Raw genomic sequence first — 27433 nt, 5'->3', positions numbered from 1 at the left:
AGAGAGAAGTATTTGCCATTGTGGCCTTTTGAATTGATGAAGTGCATAATGGCTTTGCTTAAGTGGTTCCACGCGTCAGAGGATTCTGCCCTTCGAGCACGCAAGATAAAAGTTGACCATTTCGGCCAACCAGCATTTTAAAACTTGTGTGCCAAAAAGGTGACCTGACATGTCGTGAACCTTTGCCTGTTGCTGGCTGAAACCCTGCATATAGTGTGGTCGGTTGATTGCATGCGATCATTGGCCGCTTTGCACCAGTGAATTGCACAGTTTTTTTTTTTTTTTCCTAACATTGTCTTTTTATTGATTTTCAAGCATTTTATACATGTTGAGCAGTACACAATAAACAAAAAAAAAACTAAATAACAATAAAGGAAAACATGATACGTGGTATTGTCACATATACTTTGCATATACAATTGTAAGATAGTTTTCATAGCCAGCAGCCTCCACAGACTGAACTGTAAAAAGGGCCTGCACCCGGGCCAATTGACACTGTATTTTCTATTTTGTACCTAAAAGAAATGTGTCGCCAAAACTTTTATTTCCCAGTTAAAATCGGGTAGAAGCACATCTTTTTTTTTTTTATAATCTGTTTTTATTTTCTGATTGCAAATTTGTGTATGGGGGCCGGCATCTTGCCGGACATGTGTTTAAACGGAATCTATCACCAATATTTGGTCTAAGTAATGCTAGTTGTGGATTTTCTATCTCCAGAAAACTACTTTTATTCTGTATGCAGATTAGGGTGCAAAGTGCCAGGCAGGGTGTTCCCAAACTTTCTAAGAGCGCAAGCCTGCCCTCTCACAGAGCCCAGTACCACCCCTGTGCGCTGCTAAATGCCTGTGGCGTCACTGACGCCTCCCCTGCTGATGTCCTCTCTTCGGTCTCTGCCATGGCCTACTCGTCACAGTATATAATAAGAGCACCTGCCCCACTATACTTGCTGCACATGCACAGCGCCGCTGGTATCATCACTGGGAAGGCTTAATCTGCATTTACAATGAACATTGTTTTCTGGAGATCAAAAATCCACAAAGGAATACCAAAGGTATGCTTTAAAAGAAGTCTGGCTGCACAGCAGCATGGTAGCAGCATAGGCCAAATGTTGGTGACAGATTCCCTTTTAACAGCATTTAGAAAACTGCTTTATGGCAGCCCCTTGGGGCATAGACACAATGGTCAGGAGGGGACCTCATTGACTTCTATGGGAGAGTCTTCTAGGCATGCTCTGTGACATGTGCAGAGGTCATTGTAGAAGAAAAGAATAGATGAGCTCTAACAATCACCTATTATAAATGGTGGATCCTGTCTTCTCTATACACAGAGGTGATATAATTACAGGCAGGATTAAAATGACCGATCAGCAGATAATTGCAGTAAAATTATGTTTGTTGATCCCATAGAAATGAATTGAGGGCGGCTGAACATGTTCGGTGCACTCTCTGGCACTTTGTAGGCTCCATTCTAAGTGTAGAGGTGGGACCTGCACCTTTCGGACACTGGGAGCATATCCTAGCTATATGCCTCCAATGTCCAAGATGCAAATACTCCTTTAAAGTACATTGGCCCCCATACAGTTCAATGATTGTGCATGTACATTCTAGAGACCAGTGCAGACTGTTCTGGCAGAGGAAGAGCCTAGCGGAGTTAACCATATTGGCATAACCAGATACTGCCGCAAACCGCCGGATCCCTATTGGCTTTAATGGGATCCGACAGGGATCCAGACGCTTTCCGGAATAAATGCTTTTGGCCAGACTGTCACGCATGCAGGACTCTGATTTTCAGTAGCAGAAATTTCTGCAGCAAATCTGCTGCGTGTGAATTTACAGTCGATACTCAGGGCAGTTCGACTCAAAAGTCAGAACACCATTGTATGCTCAGTAGAGACTCCTAAACAGTTTCTTCTAGCAGAGATGATCCATTACATAGCAGACGGTAAGTCAGAATGTCTGTATATCTATCTTTTGTAGATTGATCTACATTTGGTGTTGGATAAAACGTTCTTGAAGTTTTCTATAACCGTTTATTTTTTTTGATTGCTTGATCTGTCGACCTAAGCAAGGGGACGAGCACTAATTCCTTGTATAGTAAAGGTGTATTGATTTTGATAGCTATTCACACATTTATTTTTTTGCTCTATTTCTCTTCTCCTTTTGTTATAGGGATTTGACCAGTTACGAATAGAAGGATTGCTTTGTGATGTTACATTAGTACCAGGTGATGGGGATGAAATCTTTCCAGTTCACCGAGCTATGATGGCATCGTCAAGTGATTACTTCAAAGCCATGTTTACAGGTGATATATCATGATGTACCATCAGGCGATGGCTAATAACAAATCTAAATTATACAGGCTATAGAGCAGTAACTCTTTTTGAGGTCTCTTGCTGTACCTTTTGTTATTATAAAACCGAACTAGCAGTTAAAGGGCATCTGTCAGCAGTTCTGTACCTGACACTGGCTGACCTGTTACATGTGCGCTTGGCAGCTTAAGGCATCTGTGTTGGTTCCATGTTCATATTTGCCCGCAATACTGAGAAAAATGTTTTTAGTATATGCAAATGAGCAACGGGGGTGTTGCCGTTGCACCTAGATGCTCTGCTCTCTCTGCAACTGCTGCCCTCTCTGCACCTTGATCCTTGATTTTGACCATTGCAGACTGCTAGTAATTCGTTCTCATCTTCTAGAATAAATAATAAGCCAATGGCACTTCATAGTCATAGATGGCCCAGAATTATTTCATGGGTGATGCAAGTAGTTGCTAAAACAGATATGTTGGGAGATTACAGGTCCTCTTTAACCCCTTCAAGACCAAGCTAGTTTTTACGTTCAGGACCAGGCCAGTTTTAGCAAATCTGCTAATCACTTTATGTGGTAATAATGCTTTTACTTATCCAGGCCATTCTGAGATTGTTTTCTCATCACATATTGTACTTCATGACAGTGGTAAAATTGAGTAAAACATTTTTCATTTTTATTTATAAAAAAAAAAAAATTACCCAAAATGTAAAAAAATTTGCAAATTTCCACATTTCAATTTCTCTACTTTTATAATAGACAATAATACCTCCAAAAAGAGTTATTACTTTACATTCACTATATGTCTACTTCATGTTTAGATCATTTTGTGAATGCCAGTTTTTTTTTTTGGGGGGGGGACTTTAGAAGCAAATCTTGACATTTTTTTTTTCTGAAATTCTCCAAACCCCACTTTTTAAGGACCAGTTTAGGTCTGAATCCCTTTGTGAGCCTTGCATAATAGAAACCACCCAAAAATGACCCAATTTTAGAAACTACACGCTTCAATGTATTTAAAACTCATTTTACAAACTTTGTTAACCCTGTTAGGTGTTCCACAAGAATTAAAGGAAAATGTAGATGACATTTCAGAGTTTCACTTTTTTGGCAGATTTTCCATTTTATTCCATTTTTCCCGAAACAAAGCAAGGGTTAACAGCCAAACAAAACTCAATATTTATTATAAAGAAAAATTGGGGGTCAGTCAGCACATCCAGTGCGCATTGCCATGGCAAACCAGATAACGTAACAGCACTCTGCAAACCAGATAACGTACAATAATACCAAAATCATTGAAAGTATTCTGGTGCAGATGCTTCGCTAATAAATTTGAGATGCTTGGCAAATCATTTTGTACAAAATTATTTGGGCCTGTCTGCTAAATGTTAAGGTGATCTCAGTAAGACTGGAACCTAACACTAAATACCACATTAACTGGTGCCATACTGGCAATATTTATTACCCTGATTCTGTAGATTACAGAAACACCCCATTTGTGATCGTAAACTGCTGTACGGGCACATGGCAGGGTGCAGAAGGAAAGGAACGCCATATGGTTTTTGGAGGGCCATGTCACATGCGCCCCTAGAGTAGAAACTTCAAAAAATAACCCCATTTTGGAAACTACGGAATAAGGTGGCAGTTTTGTTGGTACTATTTTAGGGTACATATGAATTTTGGTTGCTCTATATTAGGCTACTTTCACACTTGCGTTCGGTGCGGATCCGTCTGGTATCTGCACAGACTGATCCGCACCTATAATGCAAACGCTTGCATCTGTTCAGAACGGATCAGTCTGCATAACAGCTTTTTCAGATCTGAGTTTTCACATTGTGAAAACTCAGATCCGACAGTATATTCTAACACACACCTCTCCCCCATCATTGGTGGCAGCGGAGAGTTCCGATCGGAGTCCCAGATTAATCGCTGGGGCTCCGATCGGTTACCATGGCAGCCAGGACGCTACTGCAGTTCTGGCTGCCATGGTTACTTAGCAATTTTAGAAGCATTATACTTACCTGCGCTGTCTGTGGCCGGCCGGTCGCTCCTCTTACTGGTAAGTGAAAGGTCCGTGCGGCGCATTGCTTATAGCACAGACCTGTCACTTACCAGTAGGAAGAGCGGCCGGCCGGACACAGACAGCGCAGGTAAGTATAATGCTTCTAAAATTGCTAAGTAACCATGGCAGCCAGGACTGCAGTAGCGTCCTGGCTGCCATGGTAACTGATCAGAGCCCCTGCGATTAAACTAGGACTCCGATCGGAACTCTCCGCTGCCACCAATGATGGGGGAGAGGGTGATTTTAATTGAGGGGGGGGAGGCGCACTGGCCACCAATGAATTTAATACGGGGAAGGGGGGGGGGGGGTTTAATTGTGCTGATCAGTCCCCTGTAAGAGGTCGGGTGCAGGCAGCAGGGGGCAGTCATGTACACAGTTCTTAGTATATGAAGCGTCTCCATCACCATGGGAACGCCTCTGTTAGAATATACTGTCGGATCTGAGTGTTCACGATCTAACTCAAATCCGATGGTATATTCTAACATGGTAATGGGGACGCTTCAAGTGAAAATATACCATCGGATTGGAGAAAACTCCGATCGATGGTATATTAATAGGGACTCCTGACTTTACATTGAAAGTCAATGGGGGACGGATCCGTTTGCAATTGCACCATATTGTGTCAACGTCAAACGGATCCGTCTCCATTGACTTGTTTTGTGAGGCAAGGTAACAAAAAATAGCTGTTTTGGCACCATTTTGTTTTTTGTTAGGCTACTTTCACACTGGCGTTTCTGGGTCCGCTTGTGAGATCCGTTTCAGGGATCTCACAAGCGGCCCAAAACAGATCATTTTAGCTCCAATGCATTCTGAATGGATAAGGATCCGTTCAGAATGCATCAGTTTGCCTCCGTTCAGCCTCAATTCCGCTCTGGAGGCGGACACCAAAACTTGCTTGCAGAGTTTTGATGTCCGCCTGACAATGCGGAGCCAAACGGATCCGTCCTGACTTACAATGTAAGTCAATGGGGACGGATCCATTTTCACTGACACAATATGGTGCAATTGAAAACTGATCCGCCTCCCCTTGACTTTCAGTGCAAGTCAAAACGGATCCGTTTGCATTATCATTTTTTTTGTTCATGGTAATGCAAACGGATCCGTTCTGAACAGATACAAGCGTTTGCATTATAGGTGCGGATACGTCTGTGCAGATACAAGACGGATCCGCACCTAAAGAAAGTGTGAAAGTAGCCTTATTTACAATGTTCATCTGCCCCCTCCCTCTGTATACCCTGCAAGTGCGCTGACCTCCGCACTTGAAAGGGTTAATCCGCCGGCATCACAGCGCACACAAATGCCGGCGGCTGCAGCAGAGGCCCTGCTATCAGTAACAGCTGGACCCGTGCTGCATATTGGGCGGGTGCAGCTCTGGAACCCGCCCGATCCCATCACGTACATACACGTAAAGATCCGGCAAGGAGACGCATTTGCTCATGTACATGTACGTAATAATGTGGGAAAAGGTTTAGTGATATGTGCCTTTTGATTAATGATGTGCAATTCTTGAATGCTCCCCTATCAGTTCACTCATAAAAAAAAAATATTAGTATATATTAGAAGCCCTAATATATCTGCCCCTTCATAAAACCTACAAGAAGGCAAAATAGTAAAGTATTTCGCTCTTGTGTTTTTATAGGGAGCAAATGGGTCTCGGCACCTATGACACTGGTGGCGAACCTATGGTACGGGTGCTAGAGGCGGCACTCAGAGTCCCCTCTGTGGGCACCCGCACCCTGGAAACAGTCTATGGTGTACCAATACACCTTAGTCTACTTTCACGCTGGCGTTTTAACTTTCCGTTTGTGAGATCCGTTCAGTTAAAACGCCCTAATGCATTCTGAATGGTAAAGGATCCGCTCAGTTTGCATCAGTTCAGTCTCCATTCTGCTTTGGAGAAGGACACCAACACGCTGCTTGCAGCATTTTGGTGTCCGTCTGGTAAAACTGAGCCAAACTGGGGACGGATCCGTTTTCACTGACACAATCTGGCACCGTAGAAAACGGATTCGTCCTCCATTGACTTTCAATGGTGTTCAAGACTGATCCGTTTTGGCTATGTTAAAGATAATATAAACGGATCTGTTCTGATCGGATGCAGACGGCTGTATTATCTGAACAGATCCGTCCACGACTGATCCTCACAAAATGCGAGTGTGAAAGTAGCCTTAGACTTTTCCCGCCATTCATCATCGCAGGGAGTACTATGAACGGCACAGGCAGCGCACTGAATGCAGGCAGGCTATTATAGCTAAATGATGAAGTACATGGAAGATATACTATACTGGACTGTGGTATTCAGGTTAAATTTCTGTGTTGGCACTTTACAATAAATAAGTGGGTTTTGGGTTGCAGTTTTGGCACTCTGTATGTAAAAGGTTTACCGTCAATGGCCTATGTACTAGCTCAGGGATGCCCAACCTACGGCCCTCCAGATGTTGCAAAACTACAACTCCAGGCATGCCTGGACAGCCTACAGCTATCAGTCTACAGCAGGGAATTGTGGGAGTTGTAGTTTTACAACAGCTGGAGGGCGGCAGGTTGAGCATGCCTGTACTAGCTTATCTCTTGTCAGTGTGTTTTCATTATATCTGTTGTGTGAAACCAAAAATGTGTAATTCTTACTTTTCTTTGGGGTCAGATTATAAATGCAATTTGTGTGGAAGAACTTGAATAATTAAAAGTGGAATTTTCTTGAACACTCTGTGCATATTAAAGTGTCTGCTGTGAACAAAGGCTTTTAATGTGCTACATTTTATTTTACTTGTGCACATCTTAAGGATAATTAAAATGAAGTCTGATTTCTTGTCTAGGTGGAATGAAGGAACAAGACTTAATGTGCATTAAATTACACGGCGTGAACAAAATTGGATTAAAGAAAATTATTGATTTCATTTACACCGCAAAACTTTCCCTGAATATGGATAATCTTCAAGACACACTGGAAGCTGCTAGCTTTTTACAGATACTGCCTGTGCTGGACTTCTGTAAAGTGTTTCTTATATCTGGGGTAAGATCAAAGGACTCGGTCCTTCATCTTCCACAGTGTCTGAATTGTCTAGGTGTCCTCAATGGGTAAGAGATGTTGAGTGGATACAACCAGTGGCAGCTATTGCAATGTGCACCATCACCCAGCATTGTACAGTCCTCATTAAATTAATCCTCTCATGACATGTCTGTTTTTGCAACTACTTGCCTTCCCCATGTAATAAGAATTCTGGAGCGTCTATGCTTATGGCTCTGTGTTATGCCGTTTCTTTAATATTCCTACTGTAAGTTATGAATAAATTGCTAGCCGTTTGCAATGAAGATCCAGATGGGTGTTACCAGTTGGGTGTTGGTGTCTCTGCACAGTCTGATACTATCCACTGAGAGCTGACCATGTCAGACTGTGCAGGGACACGCCTTCATCTGGTAACACCCATGGAGAGTAGGCAGATGGGTGTTACCGGTTGGGGATGTGTCTCTACACAGTCTAACACTATCTAATCAGTGCTGCCAGAGCCAGGCTGTGCAGGGACATCCCCTACCCCCCCCAAACTGGTAACTCCCATCTGGACCTTCATTGCAAAATGTTATTCATCTGCGGTATTACTTCTAGCAGGAATAATAAAGGAATGCCTCCTCCTAGATCATAAGAGTTGATGCTCCAGAATTCTTATTACATGGGGAAGGTAAGTAGTTACTAAAACAGACCTGTTAGGAGAGATGACATGTTCTCTTTAATGGGGTTATGCCACAAAACTTATATTTTAAAGTTAAACAACTTTTGAAATTCAGTACATTTGCAATATAAATGCCTTAAAAATAATGGGGGAATTTATCATGAGGGTAATATTTGAAGTCAGTCTTGTTTTGAGTTTGCGTAGCAGTACTTTGCACCCAATTTATCAAATGTTGCACTTCTTTTTAAGCCTAACCCTTTTCTTTAGAAATTCTACTGCATTCTTTTTGTTCCGCCCTTTAAAAAAAAAAAATTTGCATAGCTAACCACACCTACTTTGCAACCCCCCCCAACCTTTTCAAATAGCTGATTGGGGTGCTTGGTGTCTGATATTGATCTATTCTGAGGATAGGCCGTTAATATCAAAATCTCAGACAACCCCTTTAGGCCTCTTTCACACTACCGTATGGCTATTTCAGTGTTTTGCGGTCATTTTTAACACTGATCCGTTGTTCCGTTGTGTTTCTGTTTTTCCGTTTTGTTTTTCCGTATGGCACATACAGTTTACAGTAATTAAATAGAAAAAATTGGGCTGGGCATAACATTTTCAATAGATGGTGCCGCAAAAAATGGAACGGATATGGAAGACATATGGATGCATTCCGTTTTTTTTGTTGGGGACCCATTGACTTTAATGGAGCCACGGAACGTGATTTGCGGCCAAATATAGGACATGTTCTATCTTTGCACGGAACGGAGATACGGAAACGTAATGCAAAACGGAAAAAAAACACGGTAGTGTGAAAGAGGCCTTAAGTGAATCTTTTGTCCTGCAAAACACCAATACAAGGGACTGTGGTGCTGCATCCTCGAAGCTTTGCCCAGCCGTATTTCTATCCATGTGGCTGTGCGGTACTGCAGCTTAGCCACAGATGTCAGAACTGGCCGGGGATGCAGTACCAGACACTTCCATACAGTCTGCTGTGCCTCTCACTGCAGAGAAGAAACTGTCCTGTTCTAGCAAGCGCCACATTTATTTAACTGATTGGAGGGGTGGGGTGACTTGTGAGACCCCACTGATCTGACACTAATGACTTATTCTAAGATTGGCCACCGACATTATACAATTAAATCCAAAAATGGCAAAAATATTAATATAAGGATTAAAGAATAACTAAACCTATTTGTAATATACTTTATTAATGCATTTTGTATTTTTCTTAGTTTTTTATGTCCCTAAAGCACACCATTTACTGTGCGCTTAAAACTCTGTTCTCCATGACAGCTCATCAGTTTACGGAGTGTGGAATTTATGAATGGGGCCCCAGCAGCGCAGGGAGTGCATTCTATTCTGTACCCGTGTAAAATGCCAGGATTAGCTGAGCGGAGCGGGCTCCTACCTGTGTCTGCTTCGCTAAGCGCTGCCATGCAGGACGCTTAGCGGAGCAGGAGCCTTCTCGGCTAATCCTGGCATAGTACATGGGTGCCGGGTACCCATGTGCAGTGCCAGGAGTTAGTAGACCTCTGGGTGGCACAGGCAGGAGCAGCAATATGCGCTCCTGCCCGTACTCCCTGCGCTGCTGCCGCCCATTCATAAATTTCACACTCTTTACACCTCTGAGCTACCAGCCGTGTACAAAGAACACCGTTTTTTTGGCGCACAGTGATTATTGCGCTTTAGGGACGTAAAAGACTAAGAAAAATACAAAATTGATAAAGTACATTAGAAATAGTTTTATTAGAGCATTGGGGACATCCTATTAAACATTGTTATAAAGGTTTAGTTACTCTTTAAAACTGTAAAATGTAAACCTGCCTTTCCCTCTTGACACTGTGCTCCCAGTCCCAGAGCTGAAACTCATTGTACTAAACATGAATCCACTTTTACTGAACAGACTTTCTTGTAGGAATTAATTTTCTCTCTGGCAGGTCATTTTTACATTTGCTTTTCATTTGATGGAAGTGCAATTTGATCTCAATTAATCCACAGTGGCACCTTTACCGTAATGGTGTGAACGTGTCCTATCGGGTACACTTTTTTTCTGTACATTAATTTCTTGATGTGCTAAAGTGCAGGTGAACTTCCACTAATGTATTACATGACTATGTTCTCTAATGAATTCGTATTACTTTCTAGATGCTGTTGCGGTCCAGTAATCATTCTGCTGGGCTGTGAGGTAGTCAGGTTTCCTATAGTTTTGTCTTCTCACACCCTAATATCCTATGTTTTTAGGTCTGTTGACAGAAATGACATGTAATAAATCGCACCTGGTATTCAGTTTTTTTGCAGGACATCTAGGGCAAAATGCCTCTTGTATATGTAGTTATGTTACTGGAACCCTCACACTTTGTTTTGAAGTGATACTCGTATGACAAAATATATACTATAATGAATTACTATCCATGCAATTTCTACAAATATTCGTTTAACAAATTCACACCATAGTGGCGTTGTCTGTGATTTAACATTGATGAACCTTAGGGAACACCATTGAATAGGAGGATGTTGCCACGGCCCCTTATCTTTAGGTCAAGCCATCAATGTCCTAAAGAAGCACTTCTACAAAACCTGTTAGAAGGGTACATGATGTAAACTGTAGTGAAGGTAATTTTTAGAGCTGAGCGAAATTCCGCTTATGAAATTCGTTCACACTTCGTTTGTTGGTAAAAGGTGGATTCTGTTACCACGGACCATAATGCAATTCTATGACGGAATGCATAACTGAATGTCTTTAGAGGCATTTAGTTATTCATTCGGTCATAATAGAAGTCTATGGGATGCATAACTGATCCGTCCCGTTTCCGTTATGCAGAGGAGGACAAATAAATTGAACGAATTTCAAAATATGAAATTCTCTCATCTCTAGTAATTTTCTTACCAGTGACTGTATTTAAGTTATAACCTCCCTTCTGATCCTCAGCTGTGCCATGTGACCAAATAACACAGCATTTTGTGTGGACAGGAAGCCTGTTTCTCTCTGTATTCCTATGGGAGCGTCAATGTCTGTCTCATATAAATGAATAGAAAAGCTGATGTCCTGGTCACATGACACAGCTGAGGATCAGAAGGGAGGTCATAACTCACAAATACAGTCACTGGTAAGACCTTTGCTACAGTTAACATCATATACCAAGTCGGGGAATAAAGATTTTTGTGGGAGTGCTTCTTTAATCGCTGTGTACGCCTCTGGGGGTAATGTTTTATGATTGCATTTTACTCCTTTTGGGCTAAAAAGCTTTTTTTCCATTGGTCTTTGTTAAAAATAATGAGCCGTTCTGTCACAAAGGGTTAACAGTTTGTCTAACTGTGTGAATTGTCATTTTTTGGTTCACTTTATACAAGTCATCTAATAACCCTTAGCTCTAATTTACTAAAAGGTCATAAACACTTATTTAAAGGGGTTGTCCAAGTTATATTTATTGATGACCTATCCTCAGGATAGGTTTTATATATTTTAGACACGAAGCACCCCAGCCGATCAGCTGTTTGAAGAGAAGGTGTGCGCCGTGCTAGAGCTGACTACCCTTCACTGTTTACCTTCTAGCCGTTGCTTCTGCAGCGGTGAGCAGGTGTAATTACACCAAGCCGTCCCATTCATTTCAGTGGTATGGATCGCTCCTATACACTTGTATAGGAGCGATCCGTACCATTGAAACGAATGGGACGGCTTGGTGTAATTACACCTGCTCACCGCTGCAGAAGCAACGGCTAGAAGGTAAACAGTGCTACTAGAGAAACTCAAGGCTGTACAGAGGCAGGGGTTCAACATTTTTAATAAAGACCAATTTAAGTCATGATGTTTAGCTCAAAATGAGTACAATGCAATACTTTAAAAAAAATTGCTCACAAAGGTGTACATAGCTTTTAAGTCATGTCTTCAGCCATATCCTAAGACCCCTTTACACTGGCTGAGCATCAGGCATATAATGGCTACCGCTCGTTAACAATGATCTGCCGGTGTAAAGGTGCCACTGATTACTTTTCGCTCATTCATTGGGTAATGATTGTTTGTGCAGTCACCTAGATCATTGATTGTCGGCTGTCTAAACAGCACTCTGCTGCTGGCAAGCAATGATTATGTATGAGGAAGAGTGATGGTGATTGTTCCTCCCCATACTGTGGAGGAGATTGCTGCATGTAAATGCTGCAGACTCCTCCACTGATGAGCAGACTTTTGCCAGGAAGGAATGCTTTCCTCCCGACAATCATCTGCTCTACCTAGAAGTGTAAAGGTAGTGAGTTGGTTACACCTGGGAATCTCGGTAATCTGCGGATTGAAGCTTAAAGTTCCTGGATGTTACAACCGCACCAATCATACATTGATGGCTTATCCTAATCATAGACTATCAGTCGAAATGAAAGAAACCCCTCTTAATTAGGAGTCTCGGATTTTTTGGGATATATAGAAAGATGCACATTTATTTGCTGTGTTCACTATAACCAGATGCTTAGTGTAGGTTTCGCCTCTCCTGGTGTGAGGTTTATCCCGCTGCTATAATGATGGCTTTCTACATTAGAGGTGTCTAAGCTCAGTACATTGCGAAAAAAAGCCTGTGGCTGCCTCAGAGGGGCAAAATGCAAATTGTCGACTACAATTGATATACAAGTTGGCAACAGGGTAGGGGATAATTAAGCCTGCATAATGTGACATGTTTTCCCTCATTAATTACCTTAACTCTTTAATCTTGTTAATCTTTCTTCTATTTACGAGAGATTGATTTGTTTCTTTAGCAGCTGATAAACCAGTAGCTCATCCTCTCACAATTGGTTATTGCTATGAAGAGGATTATAAATACTTTCACATCCATGCACTCTTTTGTTTCAGACAGATGTATGGAGCTTTTTTGCCCCGTTAAAGGGCATCTGTCACAAATTTGTACCTATGATTCTGGCTGACCTGTTAAATGTGTGCTTGGCAGCTGAAGGCATCTGTGTTGGTACCATGTTCATATGTGCCCACATTGCTGAGAAAAATTATGTTTTAAAATGTGCAAATGAGCCTCTAGGAGCAACGGGGGAGTTGCCATTACACCTGGAGGCTCTGCTCTCTTTGCAACTGCTGCACCCTCTGCCCTTTGACAGGAACAGGTATGATGGAGTATACACTGCCTGGCCCTGTCAAAGTGCCGAGGGCGGTGTAGTTGCAGTGAGAGCAGAGCCTCCAGGTGTAATGGTAACACTCCCGTTGCTCCTAGAGGCTTATTTGCATATATTAAAACTTCATTTTACTTAGCAATGCGGGCACATATGAACATGGGACCAACACAGATGTCTTCAGCTGCCAAGTGAACATATAACAAGTCAGCCAGTTTTATAGGGACAAATCTGCTGATAGATTCCCTTTTAAACTGGACACCAGTTCCCAAAGACTCCATGGCTTTATGGAGAACCCGTCACGATATTTCCTCCTACGCCATAAACCTAGTGGGGCATGCAGGTCCTGTAGATCAGTATTTCTCCACTCTATTCCTCAAGTACCCCCAGAGCATATCCTATAGGGAGAAGACGTGTGGCGGATCCTGGTAAACTGAAAATAATAGTGTGCAGCACCATGGTAATCCTGGAAACATAACCAGTTGTAGAATCTTTTTGGGGGGGAGAGACCTGGAGTATAGAACTGCTGCTCAAGGCAGTGCTACAGGCTAAAGTGCTATATGGAGGAGTCTTCGTAAATACTTCAAGGAGTCTTCAGTATTGCTGTTGTATGCTTAAAAACATGTAAATGGCTCCTGTTTGGACATTGATGAAGGTTGAATGCCTCTAGTTTCTCGTGCTGATGTATCTTATTCCGAGATATGTAAAGGTCACTGTGGAAGTGCTTTATAAAAGCTGACTGACATTGAGAAGAGGTTGGAGGAGACGTGATGACAAAATGTTGACATTTGCTTTTTCTTTTCCGACGTTTATTTTGTCTAAGTGTGTATTTTTTGTGTCTTTTTAGGTTACCCTGGAGAACTGCGTTGAGGTTGGACGCATTGCGAACACTTACAATCTCTCTGAAGTCGATAAATACGTCAATAACTTTATCCTGAAAAACCTGCTGCCCTTATTAACTACGGGGGAGTTTGTGAAACTCCCATTTGATCGTCTCGCCTTTGTTCTTTCTAGTAATAGCCTTAAACAGTGCTCCGAGCTTGAACTGTTCAAGGCCGCGTGTCGCTGGTTACGCTACGAAGAGTCCCGTATGGAATGTGCTGCAAAACTAATGAAGAACATTCGATTTCCTCTTATGACACCGCAAGACCTTATAAACCACGTGCAGACAGTGGACTTCATGAGGACTGACAACACGTGCGTGAATTTACTTCTGGAAGCTAGCAATTACCAAATGATGCCGTACATGCAGCCGGTTATGCAGTCGGAAAGAACTGCCATTCGCTCGGACAACACTCATTTGGTGACATTGGGGGGAGTTTTAAGACAGCAGCTGGTGGTGAGCAAAGAACTGCGGATGTATGACGAAAAGGCCCATGAGTGGAAATCTTTGGCTCCAATGGATGCTCCCCGGTACCAACATGGAATAGCAGTCATTGGCAATTTTCTCTACGTAGTCGGTGGCCAAAGCAATTATGACACGAAGGGGAAGACTGCCGTGGACACCGTTTTTAGATTTGACCCCCGATACAATAAATGGATGCAAGTGGCATCTCTAAATGAAAAGCGTACCTTTTTCCACCTAAGTGCCCTCAAAGGTCATCTGTATGCAGTTGGTGGTCGAAATGCAGCCGGAGAACTTGGTGAGATTTTTATTCTTAATTCATTTATACAGGTCCGCACAATTCTGTGACGTAATATGCCTGACCCATGCAGTGCCCTACGGACCCCATTAACTTCTGATGGAGATTGTTGAGGCTTCTGTCATTTTAAAGGCAGGAATAACTCTGCACGCTGCGCTATTGCCATCAAAGGTGACAGAAAGTATGATGGGAAGGCAAAACACAAATGTGAACATAGCCTAACAGCTTAGAAATTAATTGAGCACGATGTTTTCATCTGCTATACAGGAAGACACTCCATTACATGGCGAGGTGTGATTGAAAGGCACCCGACACCAGGTCAGACTCCTTTTGAGATCTGGGCATATGTACAGTGTCCAAGATTGAGTGGCAGCCCACAGCGCGTTCAGAAAGTGACGACTGTGAGATTTCCTGGCACACACCTTGTGCTGCTGGGTGACATTAAGAAGGCAACGGCACTCTCTCCCCTTTCCTGCCCTCCATTGACCAGGTGGCTGTCTTCAACCCCCGGGGCAACACTTCTTAAAGTAATGGGCTGTCTTGTGGCTGGCACGGTCATACTGGTCCTGTAGCTGGCACTCTGAAGGGTTCTCTTGCTGTCACTCTTATGGAGCTTTTGTGTATGTCACTGTCATACTGGTCTCGTCGCAGGCACTGTTATTGGGGCTCTGTAGCATGCGCTTTATTTTATCAGTTTAGTTCATAGATTACATGGGGACAGACAATTATAGGACATTGTGGTGAAGTAAATGTTTACATTTTTTACTGTTGCCAATTTTTGGTGGTTTTCCTCAGTTTACTGTCAGTTTTTAGTTCCAGCCTTTTTGTTACCCTGTCACTTTCCCAGAAAATATTGAGACATTGGGTGCCCTTTGAGGGTTTGTCACCTCTGTTTTAGGTAAATGCACCCCCTCAGTTGACCACAGATGCACCAGTCAGAAAACTGTTGGCATCTCTTGCATGCTACCTAGAAAACATTTTTAAGATTACTATAGGTATTAGCAATGTATTATTTTAACGCTCCTATATGTGCAGCTAGGACAGACTAAGGGCAGCCCTGGACATGGACCCCACCATACACGTGCCCACTCGGCTGAGCATGCACACATCCTGAATGGAGAAGTGGCGAGAGCCACTACCACACTCCTCCTTTAGCTCATCTCCCCAAGAACAAAAGGATTGGCCATGTTAAATTCTGAGTTCTGTTATGTGAGCAGAATTATGGGGGCGGCCATCTTGTTAGAGCTGTTCTTACCAGTATTTAGAGAGATGCTTTACAGCAGTCACCATAGACCACAGACATAATGGACAGGAGGGGACCCCATTGATGTCTATGGGAGAGTTTTCTGGACCTGCTCTGTGACCTTTATAAGGATAGAGAAGATAAGGTTTGCCTGCAATTATAATGAGAGGACTGCTAAAAAGTGATCTGTACAGACCAGGAAGTGGTTCCTATTAGGCGTAGTGGCCAGTGTGAAAACTGCAGTATTTTAGGATTTGTTGTGTGGTTTTTTTTTTTTTTTTTTTTTTTTTTTACATGGTGACATGGAAAGTTAAAAAAAAATTAAAAAATGTATTTAAAAATGTTTAAAGAAACACATATTTTTACCAGTGACCGTGTTTGTGAGTCATAACCTCCTGTCTGTGTCATGTGACCAGCAATCACTTTCCAAGTAACACAGCATCTTATGTGTGGACAGCAATAAATAGAGAAGTAACTGACTTCCTGTTCTGTGTCAGTTGGAGTTTAGAGAGTTGGTCACATGATGCAGCTGAGGATCAGAAGGGAGGTTGTAACTCACCAATACAGTCACTAGTAAAAAAAAATACCTTTATTAAAGATTACATCATGTACCTTTCTATCAGGTCAGGATATACATATTTTTGGGTGTGCTACTTTAACATAAAAACATGTTAGAAACAATAGGTCATTTTCTGATGACACACTCCCTTTAAGTCATTGGCTTGATGTAACTGGTAAAGTGGGCTGCAGCCTATGTCTGTCTATGTACCAGTAGGTCATGATCATTTTGTTATTACTGTTTTAGTTTATTTTTTTTATGGATAAAGGGTATGACACCCATACATCTCTCTATACGTCTGATTCCATTGATTCCATATGATACATGCCATGACATATCTCTGGGAATAAAAGCATCATATATATGCTCTGTAGTAGGGGGTGCATGGATTCTGAATGCTGGATCCAAACACAAAATATACATTAGCAGACTTCTTTAAATGCTAACAGTGAATATATGGAGATATTAACATTTTAAGTGTGGGCCCATCTGCCCTGTCAAGGCAACATTATCAGATGGCACCCCTACACTAGCAGGCTTACCTCTTTGGGACTAAAGGTGGATTTACACGGCCCAATTTCGTGCCCACTATTCCTGATATTCTGCCTGTGTGAAGGTGCCCCAGATCACCCGATCAACAAGTGAAACGCTCGTTCATCGGTTGAAATGATTTGGCGGTATGGACACCTCAATCATTGTTCCCGGACAACAGATAGTGCGGTCTAAACAGCTCTCTACAGCGCAGGAGCAATGGTTTTGTGTTGTGATTGCTCGTCCTCATACAGTGATGGTGATCGCTTCCTTCCGACAATCGCCTTCTCCTCTGAGCATGTAAATGCGTCTTAAAGGCCATGTGTACCTTTTGGGCACAATTTTTATTTTTTATTATTGCATTGTACTCATTTTGAGCTAAAGATTATTTTTTCAGCGAGTCTTTATTAAAAAATTTCAACTACTGTCTTTGTTCAGCCTTGAGTTTATCTAGTAGCAGGGTCTGAACTTTCTCTCTGTTCCGTCAGGCATCTCACCTGACGGGCTTCTGACCTTTGTCGGGGATAGAATAAAAATTCTATAATCTCAAAAAAATTGTGTGAAACGCCAAGACTCTCTTCATATTCACTAACATGCAAAACCAACCTAAGGCCACGTCCACATCACTGCTAGTTATTTCCGGTGATCTGAGAAAATAACGGAAGCCAACGGAGCCGAGTAAAAAGCATTCGTATTACGACCAACTGAAAGCAGGTCAGTTTCACACGAGCATAGTGCAGGATAGTGCTAGCTAACTTAATGCGCACTGTGCCCATCAACCGAACAGACATTGCTTTATCAGATAGGCGTAGTTGTATATCCTCAACATGATGTTCTTATTCCAAATATTATCGAACGTAAGCAACAAATAAAACTAGCCTTCGGCAACTTATTTTAAATGTTATAAATCCAGGTTGGTATATGGCAGCTGTACCTGAGAAGTCAGCAGAATGGGGCTGAGGGCTGCAGTGCTATGTCTGCACCTGCCTATTGATTTATGGGCCTTTGTGTTGGATCGTGCACGTTGCTTCATTCTTCATTATCCCCTCAAGCTACAGCCATGCTTCTGAAGCAGTTTTCTTTATTCTAGCAAAGCAGCGTCCTGCTCGGAATTGATTTTAAGGAAAACTTTCCTGGCAAATAATGTATTATAGTTTGTCGTTTTTGTACACCCAAGGGGTCCTATTACTGTTCACGGGTACTGGAAGTTCTCCTGAAATATTCAGTCTAGTTTGCCATTGGAGACGGCTGAGGTTACTGTTGACGCAATGCGTGATCGTTGGGTCCCATAAATGACTCCTTCCTTATGTGCTGGTGAGGTCAGATATGACTGCCGACATTTACTTTATTTATTTCCTCCTTTTATCAGTAACTAGCAGAAGGACCCGGCTTCGCACGGGTATGTTTAATCTATTTCAATTAATGTTTGCGTGTGTGTGTTGTTAATAAATCAACAGTATCCACTATAACAGTGACATCTGCAGTACCCTGCCCCCTTAATAGTAACCTGCACAGCAGCCCACCCCCTTAACAGTGATCTCTACAGCACCCGCCCCTTAACAGTGACCTCCACCGCTCCCTGCCCCCTTAACAGTGACCTCCACAATAGCCACCCCTTTATTAGTGACCTCCACAGTACCCAGTCTCCTTAAGTGATTTCCACAACACCCTGCCCCCTTAATAGTGGCCTCTACAGCAATCTGCCCCTTTAAAAACTGACCTCCATAGCGGATCATCCCCTTAACTATGACCACTACAGTAGCCTGCCCCTGGGGTGGACAGAGGTCCGGTTTTAGGGTAGACAGTCCGACTTTCAGACTCTGTCCACAGGGATGTCCTTTTGAACAGCTCACTGTGACAGCAGCACTGAGCTGCAGGGAGAAAGTCGCCCTCCCTCCCACCCCTGCAGCTGACAGAAGTAGATTTTTACCTTTTATTTTTCAATCCCCGTTGGCTGTGGAGTGGGAGGGGGCGTGGCTTAGTGCGACCAAGGGCAGGGTGTTAAAGTCTGTCTTTTAAGGGTGACCTGAATGGCCACCCTACCTGCCCCTGAACTCCGACCTTCAACAGCACTCTGCTCCCTTAACAATGTCATCCACAGCTCCCTGCCCCTTTTAAAGCTGACCTACAGCAGTGAAGAAAAATGGCTGGGTTGTTATGGAAACCTGGTTCAAAACTGTGTCTATGTTGGAGACTAAGGGCCTGGGAGCTTCTATTGGCTGATGAGGGTCATGTGACTAGGCTTCTATTGGCTAATGCATTTTTTTGGGACTCGTGAACGGTACGTGCTAGAGAGCGCACACACACTCAGCTTTATATATTAGATTACAGAGAATATGTGAAGAAGAAACGTGCAGTGAGGAGGGATGAGCAGGTAAATTCCTGTTTGGAGCCACAGGTCGTACCAAGTCTTGACGTTATCCCCTATTCAGAAGATGGGTGGGGGTCTGATCGCTGGGATAGAGGATAACTTCCAAACTTGGCACAACCCTTTTAATATCACATGACTAATTCCTTATTTATTCAATGGTCTGAAGGATGGGGAAATGTAAGGAGTAGCAGAACCTCCTTTTTTTTTTTTTTTTTTTTTTTTTTTTTTTCTTTTACATAGTCCCATAGCTAGACATATGGAATATATTTAATTTCCCTTTTTGATCGTTTTTACTGGTGAAATCTCCCAATCTCCCTTTTCTGCTATCGTGCTGTCCCCGCCAGAATCCCCGTCCACTGTCTGTTTCCATGGACTGTTCGTTTTCTGGGAGACTGAAGCGGAGTTTTTGTCTGTGTGGGCAGTGTCTGCACAGCTCTTGTGCTCCCTGTGCTCTCCTCGCCTTGCTTCCCAGTGGATTAATATGAATAATGTACCCGGTCTGTGTCAGCGGAAGGGTAGCAGCGCTCGTGCAAGAGCTCCTTCCTCTTTAAGATCTCCTCTCCTTAGTAGAGGCGGCGCCGTATAATCACGTGAACGTATGTGATTGCAGCCACCTCTACAAAGGAGATGACGCAGAGGTAATATTGAAGAGGAAGCAGCTCTTGCACGAGTGCCGCTACCCTGTTACACAGCTGATCGGCGAGAGAGTTGAGTCGGACCCCCGCTGAGCTGATATTAACAGATATGACCTGTAGTGAGGATATGTCATCAATAATAACTGTGGGGCAGCACTTTTATAAAGGTGTGGAAAAAATCAAGTTCAGCTACTCTTTATTTCCACCACAGTTTCTCTGCCTTCAGCAGAAGGCGTCAGGGCAGTATGTATGTATCCTGCTCAAATGGGTGGTGCATTAGAAAGCTGTATATATTTTCTACCTCGATTTTGACAGCCCCATAACCAGGTTCTCAAAATCTGCAATCGTAGAATAAAAAAAGATTAGAAAGAAAAGAGATGTTACTATCTGGTTTTAACTGGCCAAAATACTTTTTGGTGACACATTTTCTTTAAAAATGAACTGTCAGCTCTTCTGAAATGTCTGCTTTAGTAAATCCCCATAATACAGCAATTCTTGATCATATTACTAGAAGATATTTATGAATAACTGACAACTTTGTATGTCACCGGTTGGGGGGTGTCTCTGCACACCCCAATTGTTCATTTATTCATAAAATTGTAGTAGTGGTAACAGAGAAATGGTTGCCTTGGTCGTTCGGTTTTGATGCCGTGGACCCCCTTTCATTGAATGGAGCTAAATCATGAGGAGACACCGGCCGAGGATCAAAGTGGATCACCACGCCAAGTAAGGATTTAATAACCAAAAGAGCAGGCGTGGCACTCTTGTCCTAGTTGGGTGGGTGCTGGAGTTGTGGGTTCCAAGCCCTCAACAGTATTAATGTCGAAACTCTATCACTCCAGTAGGTATCGTGATATCAAGATATTTTTATAGATTTTCCTTTGCAGGCAACTCCAAGTAGTAATGGGATGTATCGGTCTAAAACAACCTTTTTCAAACACAAGTTGCCAAAGGGGAATAGGAGGTGGATGATGAGTAAGACCTGTAGACCAAGTAAGCATGTGTCCACACCATGAAGGATGCTTTGAGTTGCCTGCAAAGAAAAATCTATAGAAATATCTCGATATCACGAGGAGTGCTCGAGTTTCTACAATAATACTGCCAAGTACGGATTTGTCACTTCTTGGTGCAGTGGCAGCTTTAAACTAATTTTTGTGTGGTGTCTGCGGAACAAAATTTCCAGCAAATTCTGCCATGTGAACAGTCGCTTAAAGGGTCTAACATTGACTTAGAGATTTCCAGTTTCTTTCGTCAGGGACAGATCTATTTGGCATTACTGTAAAGACTCCGTACCAGTTGAATCTTCAGAAGTAGAATGAATACTACTTGTCGGGTATCGCACGGATGTGTGCCATGGAGAAAAAGGTTCCAATGAATGCATTTTACAGTTATCTGTTTACTGCCTATCCTTTTTTAAAACTTTTTAATTTTTTTCTCGTTTGAAACATACATATGTGATACGAACAGGAACACATCGCATGTCTAGTCAAGATGCACTTGGTAGAAAACTTCTATCTATTTAAAATGGGTACATCGAGGGATAATCAGGAAATTCTTCTGCCTAAAATTTTGGGTTGTATTTTATTGAAATCTTTGGCAGTTCCTATTGCTGACCCCTAAAGAAATAGTCTCTGTACAGTATTAGAATGTATGGGCTCCGATGAGCCAAAGTTAGTCATTCACAAAGTCACGCATGACTTCGTTTAATAACTTGGGTAGTTTTATTTTTTAAATGGAAAACCACTTTAAAACAGTTTGGTTTCAAGTTATTCACGTCTTCGTGAATAACTAACTCTGGCTCATTGGAGCCCATACATTCTAATACTGTATAGAGACTAATCCCCGTACAGTATTATTCCGAAGTTTTGAGCGAAGCGACTTTGCATGAAGCATCTGAAGCTCGCTTCGCTCAACACTAGTGGTGACCACTTTTTGAAGGAAATTATGCAAAGGATAAATGGTCACAATAGGCTCTTGGTGCAATATATTAAAAATAAAAAAACAGCATAACCAAAGAATCCTTCAGTAGAGAACCTCTCCCCTCCTTTGGTTGTGCAGACACAACACTAATGCAGGGTGTGTGGCAGAGGAATCGCTCATCACAGCAAATTTGGCTGCTTCTCCAAGTCCATTGACCACTCCAGACACAACAGCATCCTCGATCTCCACCAAACAGCCTGAGCTGCAATGATTATGATGCTGGTTCTCAGCAACCACTTCCTTTTAGCTCATAAGTGACACACCCCTGAAATCACTATTTTATGCTGTTCTCAGTGAGGTCAGTATAAAGTTGATGACCGGTTCGCTTTAAGGAACAGTGTAGTCTTGGGGATTAGTAAGTTTGGCTGTGCTGGTATGTATAAGTGCAGTTGGGCAGTTAGTTATAAACCTGGTCTTTTTCCTTTTCTGGGGAGAGATAAATGTGTAGGTAGAGAACTTCTTTATATTCACATGTGTGGGTCTTAAAGGGGAAGTCTCATCAGAATTGACCTATTGTTAAAAACAAGACTTAATGTTAAACATATTTTTATTTATTTTTTAAAAAAATTGGGGGTGATATTTTTAATTTTTCATGTCACTATTTATAGAAAAACAAATGCTACAATTCTGCAGTTTTCGCACTGGTCGCAAAGCCTAATACAGTGTATTGAGACCTGTTCATAAAGATCACTTTTCAGCAGTTAGATAATCATCACAGGCAGAATTACAGTGAAAGGTAAAACCTTTATATAGAAAACACAGGAAACGCCATTCACATGGTCATAGCTCATCTTCCCCCTCCCTGCACAATGACCTCTGCACATGTCATAAAGCATGTCTGGAATACACTCCCATGGAAGTCAGTGAGTCACCTCCTGTCCATTATAGTCCGTGTGGCTGCTGTAAAGCATCTGAGTGTTGTTAAAGGGGTTATCCCATGATTAATGTGAAAAAAATCAGCCATTATATAGGGCAGTGGTGGCGAACCTATGGCACGGGTGCCAGAGGCAGCACTCAGAGCCCTCTCTGTGGGCACCAGCAAGCTGAAAAAGTCTATGGTGTACCAATATGCCTTAGACTTTTCCTGCATCAGCGCAGGGCACGCAATGAACGGCCCAGGCAGCGCGATTATAGCTAAATGTTAAAGTACATGGAAGTTTTATACTATATTGCATGATAATATTCAGGATAAATTGCTGTGTTGGCACTATGCGATAAATAAGTGTGTTTTGGGTAGCAGTTTGGGCACTCTGTCTCTAAAAGGTTCGCCATCACTGATGTAGTGCATAGCAATCTTTTTTTTCTAACAAACCTAGATCCAGCGGTGTGCTCCCATTCACTACTATGGGGAGAGCACTTGGGAGAGCCACCACCTTCCCCACTCTGTCTGTGGTGTAGGTGCGGGTCCCAGAGGTGGGACCCTATCAGACAATGGGGGCATATCCTAGCGATATGCCCCCCATTGTCTCATATGGGAATACCCTTTAAATATAGAATTCCGCAGAGACTTTCATGCACATGCTATATGGGAGTACCCTGCCAGGTAAAGGTGGGGTTGAGGGGGTTAGGTGGCGTACATCAGAGATTTTAAGAGCATTGAAAAGCATTTTGCTATATGTTGTGAGCAGGTCCTGGGGGTTTTCTCTCAAGGGCAACCTTATGCAGTGCTACAGTGTGAATGAGGGCTTATAGTGTGCAGAAATATGCAGCTCTGTGAGCTGTGATTTAGTTTTAAGAGTCTACTTGTTCTTCAGGACTCTTGAAGGCTGTTGATCTCTGGAGCATGTACATCTGATATTAAAACTAAGCCGCACAGGTCTGTAAAAAGAGCAGCAGTCCTCCTCGGGATCAAGCTCATAAACCGAGGAGTTACTTTCCAGCTTGTGAGGTTTTTCAGTCGTATTATTGATGTTCTATCACTTCTCCGTGTATCGTGCATTTACCCCGACTCCACAGAGCAGGCGGAGAGCCACTTGTCATCTGCATTTGTTAGCCTGAGATTGTGGGGTGTGCGTCTTAAGTGAATGTAAATGAGGTAATTGCCTCTTGTGGTGTGACATTCAGCTGGAGTAAACTCTCCATGTACTGTTCAGTGTGATTACAGAATGTACAGCTGCGAGCAAGAAAAGTTTTGGGCTCAGAGGTTTGCTTTACAGCTGCCACGTGGGCGTAAGAAACCTCAGTCAAATCATGGCCTGTTGACTTTTATAGAACGATGTTGTGGGCATTTTCTGTTGCCTGTGCAGGGAGGGGGAGGAGATGCGCTGCCCTCATCACCCACTGTCGGCGTTGCATCCTGGGTTATCTGCCTTCATACTAGAAGTGTTACCTTTCATTGTAATCCTGTCCGAGATGATCTGCTTTGCAGCCATCACTCCTATTACGGGCCTCAGTGGTCAGTGTTAAAACTGACAGATTTCAGTATTTTCTTTTAATATGGATAGTAACACAGACAATGATGAAATAGGTGCGGGGCTAGGCAGGAAAACGGCTTTCATTTTTACCTATGTTTCATAGAATTGTGGTCTGTTGAAGTAGCTTTGTTTTAAAGAGGAGCTGTCGCCATTCCTGACGTGTCTGTGGTAGCTAAAACTTGTATTAAACAGTTCTGGAGCGCTTCCTCTGTTATTCCTCATACACAATTATGAATAAATGGACAGCTTAGTGGCACTATTCCCCTTGTTAAAGTGGTGTCTCCCTGCACTGCCTGTGATACTGTTAGCATTGATTGGACTAGGGTTGTTGTGCAAGGATACCCCCACTTCCAAATTTTCAGTTGTCAATTGATTCATGCATTTCGAGGAGGAATAACAGAGGAATGGAACGAGGCAAAGTTCGAAGAAAAGATGCTTCTGATTATTTCATGGAGAATACAAGTACTGTATTTAGTAAAAATTGATTTGTCAGGAGAGAAGTCAGTTTCTTTTTTTCCGGTTTGCATTAAAGTACTTTAAAAAGAATTTTATGAAGGCCACTGGAATTTTGTCATATACTTGTACCTTTTTTTTATTGCTCCTATCTCCCGTTCTGGGCTGTGGTCACATGACCATGTCCATGCAGCTCTTATTTCCTGTGATGTTATGTCCATGGGGAGGTGTCTATGTAGATAGCTGTGTGAGAGGAGCTATAAACTAGCTGGGTGTTGGGGGGCAGTGATGGGGGAGTGTCTATGTAACTAGCTGGGTGGGAGGAGCTATAAACTAGCTGGGCGTTGTTAGGGGAGGTGCTGGAGCTGTGGCAGAGGAAGGACAAGTGCATCATGGGTTTGGCTGGACACAGTAACAGGAAGTGATGCATACCGAATAGAAACCAGAGAGATTTATATGGTGAAAACCGGTCAGGAGTCCAAATAAATAAAAATAAAAAAAAGAAATTGCAAGATGCACATGATGTAAGCAATTAACATAAGCATATATGTTGAAAGTCCTAGTGATCCCAGAAGACCCTTTTATAGGGGTTTTCCAAGATTTAAGGTAAACCCTGACCATGGAAATATCACAAATTGACACACACACACACTTTCATGATTTTTTATTTTTTTTGCAGTCTTGTTACAATATCACATTGTGTGAATGTGTCCTTTGCAGCAGAGATGAATTCTGTTGTACAGACTGATGTTTCTTAACACCTGCTTTAATTTATATTCTAGTCCAGGGGTACTCAACTGGCGGACCGCGGATGTTAGCTGTCCGGGCCCCTGCCATCCCTCCAGCTTCAATCTCCAAAGGACACTTACGTGCTGCTGGTGAGGGGGATGGACATCACCACTTCCACCAATGAAATAAATTTCACAGTTGGGGGGGCAGAGAGGGGTACAGACAGGCGGGAACATGTCGCTGACTGCAGGAAAGGACTCCAGGGTGTCAGTGTCGTGTTCCCATCTTTCCTGGGCCTATTTGTAAAGTTAAAGGTAATGATTTTAAATAAAGATCAAGCCCCATCAAACCATGATTGTTTTGTTCCACATCCAATCCCCATTATTGGGGGATTGGATGCGGATGCCTAAATTTCAATGGGGCCGCAAAAGATGCAGACAGCACACAGTGTGCTTTCTGCATTTTTTTGGCCCTATTGTAATTAAGGGGTCCGCATCCAATCCCCCAATAATGAGGATTGGATGTGGAACAAAAATACATATGTCTGTTCTGCGGCTTGTGTTGCCACCCGGCCATCGCTTATTAGTACCGCCTTTACCTCCACCACCACTTGTGCTAATAAAAAAAATAATAATTACATCCACCTCCATTTGCTCACGCTGTGGGGAACACTCCCTGCTGCCTGGAAGCTCAGGACAGGACCTGCAAGACGTTGTCATGTTGGAGCACCGGTCCTGTCCTGAGCTTCCAGTGAATGCTTATTTTTTTTTATATTTTTTTTTTTTTTTGAAAAAGCATAGAAGGGGTTACTAATGGGGGCATTATTCTTACTTGGGGCACTAATGGGGGCATTAATTTTACTTGGGGCATTACTATTAATAAGGGCAATGTTAATTCTGGGGGGCGCTAATAAGCACATTATTTATTCTGGGCGGCACTAATGGGGGTATTAATATTACTGGGGGGCACAGTATGACAGTGACGTAACACCCCATGTTATGCTACGTCCCCACAACTTGGCCAGTATTTTTTGTTGGGAAAGGTGGCAACCCTATCTGCGGCCCCCAGAAAAGAAAGAGAAAAAAATGCCAGTTTTCACACTAAAAATAATTATAAATCTGAATGGAAATAGTTCTGCAAAGTTTGCAAGACATTAAAAAGACTGCATCTTTACTGTTGGCGTTCAGCTCGGACATTCACATGACTGCTGACCCAGGTATGTGGACCTTTAATAAAACTAGTTGAGTACCCCTGTTCTATTCCATGATAATCGCACATTTACTGCACTTAATGTGCTGCTGTCTGGCTGCGTACATGCACGTGTCAGTAGGGATCTATAAAAAGACTATTTGCATGGCATTACGGCTGTCACATTTCAATGTATCATGGAATGTGGATAACACGAAGCGTCAATGCAAAGTCTCGTGATTCATTCGGCTTTGATTTTCTGTTGCATGTCGTTTTGGCAGATTTTCCTTTATACTTTCTGCCTTTATAAGACGCCCTCATTGTAATGCATTGTAACTGTCAATTATGGGTCTGGACTGACAGATTGTATAATTCTTAACGCCCTCAAGGAAAATTTGTCGTGATTTTTTTATTAATTTTTTTGTCCCGTTAGTCCAAAGAGAGAGGATGAGCCCAGTTTCTAAGGATCCCTTTAGGAAAATTGAATTGGAGAGAGATCAGTTCTGTATATAGCACTGACATGTATCATGCGGTGTTCTACTCTCTTCCTGCACCAGTAGATTAGT

General features: G+C 42.6%; 1 protein-coding gene across 6 annotated transcripts in view; it reads left to right on the top strand.

The window, feature by feature from the left end:
- Positions 1-27433, top strand: part of KLHL13 (kelch like family member 13) — a 91714-nt gene that overhangs the window by 47891 nt on the left and 16390 nt on the right. For all 6 annotated transcript variants that reach the window (XR_006391227.1, XM_044305720.1, XM_044305718.1 and 3 more), the window contains 3 exons: positions 2169-2301; positions 7176-7372; positions 13969-14764. Coding sequence is in view for 5 of the 6 variants with exons in the window: in XM_044305720.1 (XP_044161655.1) it covers positions 2169-2301; positions 7176-7372; positions 13969-14764 (1126 nt within the window). In the remaining variant the exon portion in view is untranslated. The remainder of the gene's footprint in view (positions 1-2168; positions 2302-7175; positions 7373-13968; positions 14765-27433) is intronic.

Source organism: Bufo gargarizans, chromosome 9 (assembly GCF_014858855.1).
Source record: "Bufo gargarizans isolate SCDJY-AF-19 chromosome 9, ASM1485885v1, whole genome shotgun sequence".
Taxonomy (NCBI): domain Eukaryota; kingdom Metazoa; phylum Chordata; class Amphibia; order Anura; family Bufonidae; genus Bufo; species Bufo gargarizans.
This window is presented reverse-complemented; position numbering and strand designations above follow the sequence as displayed.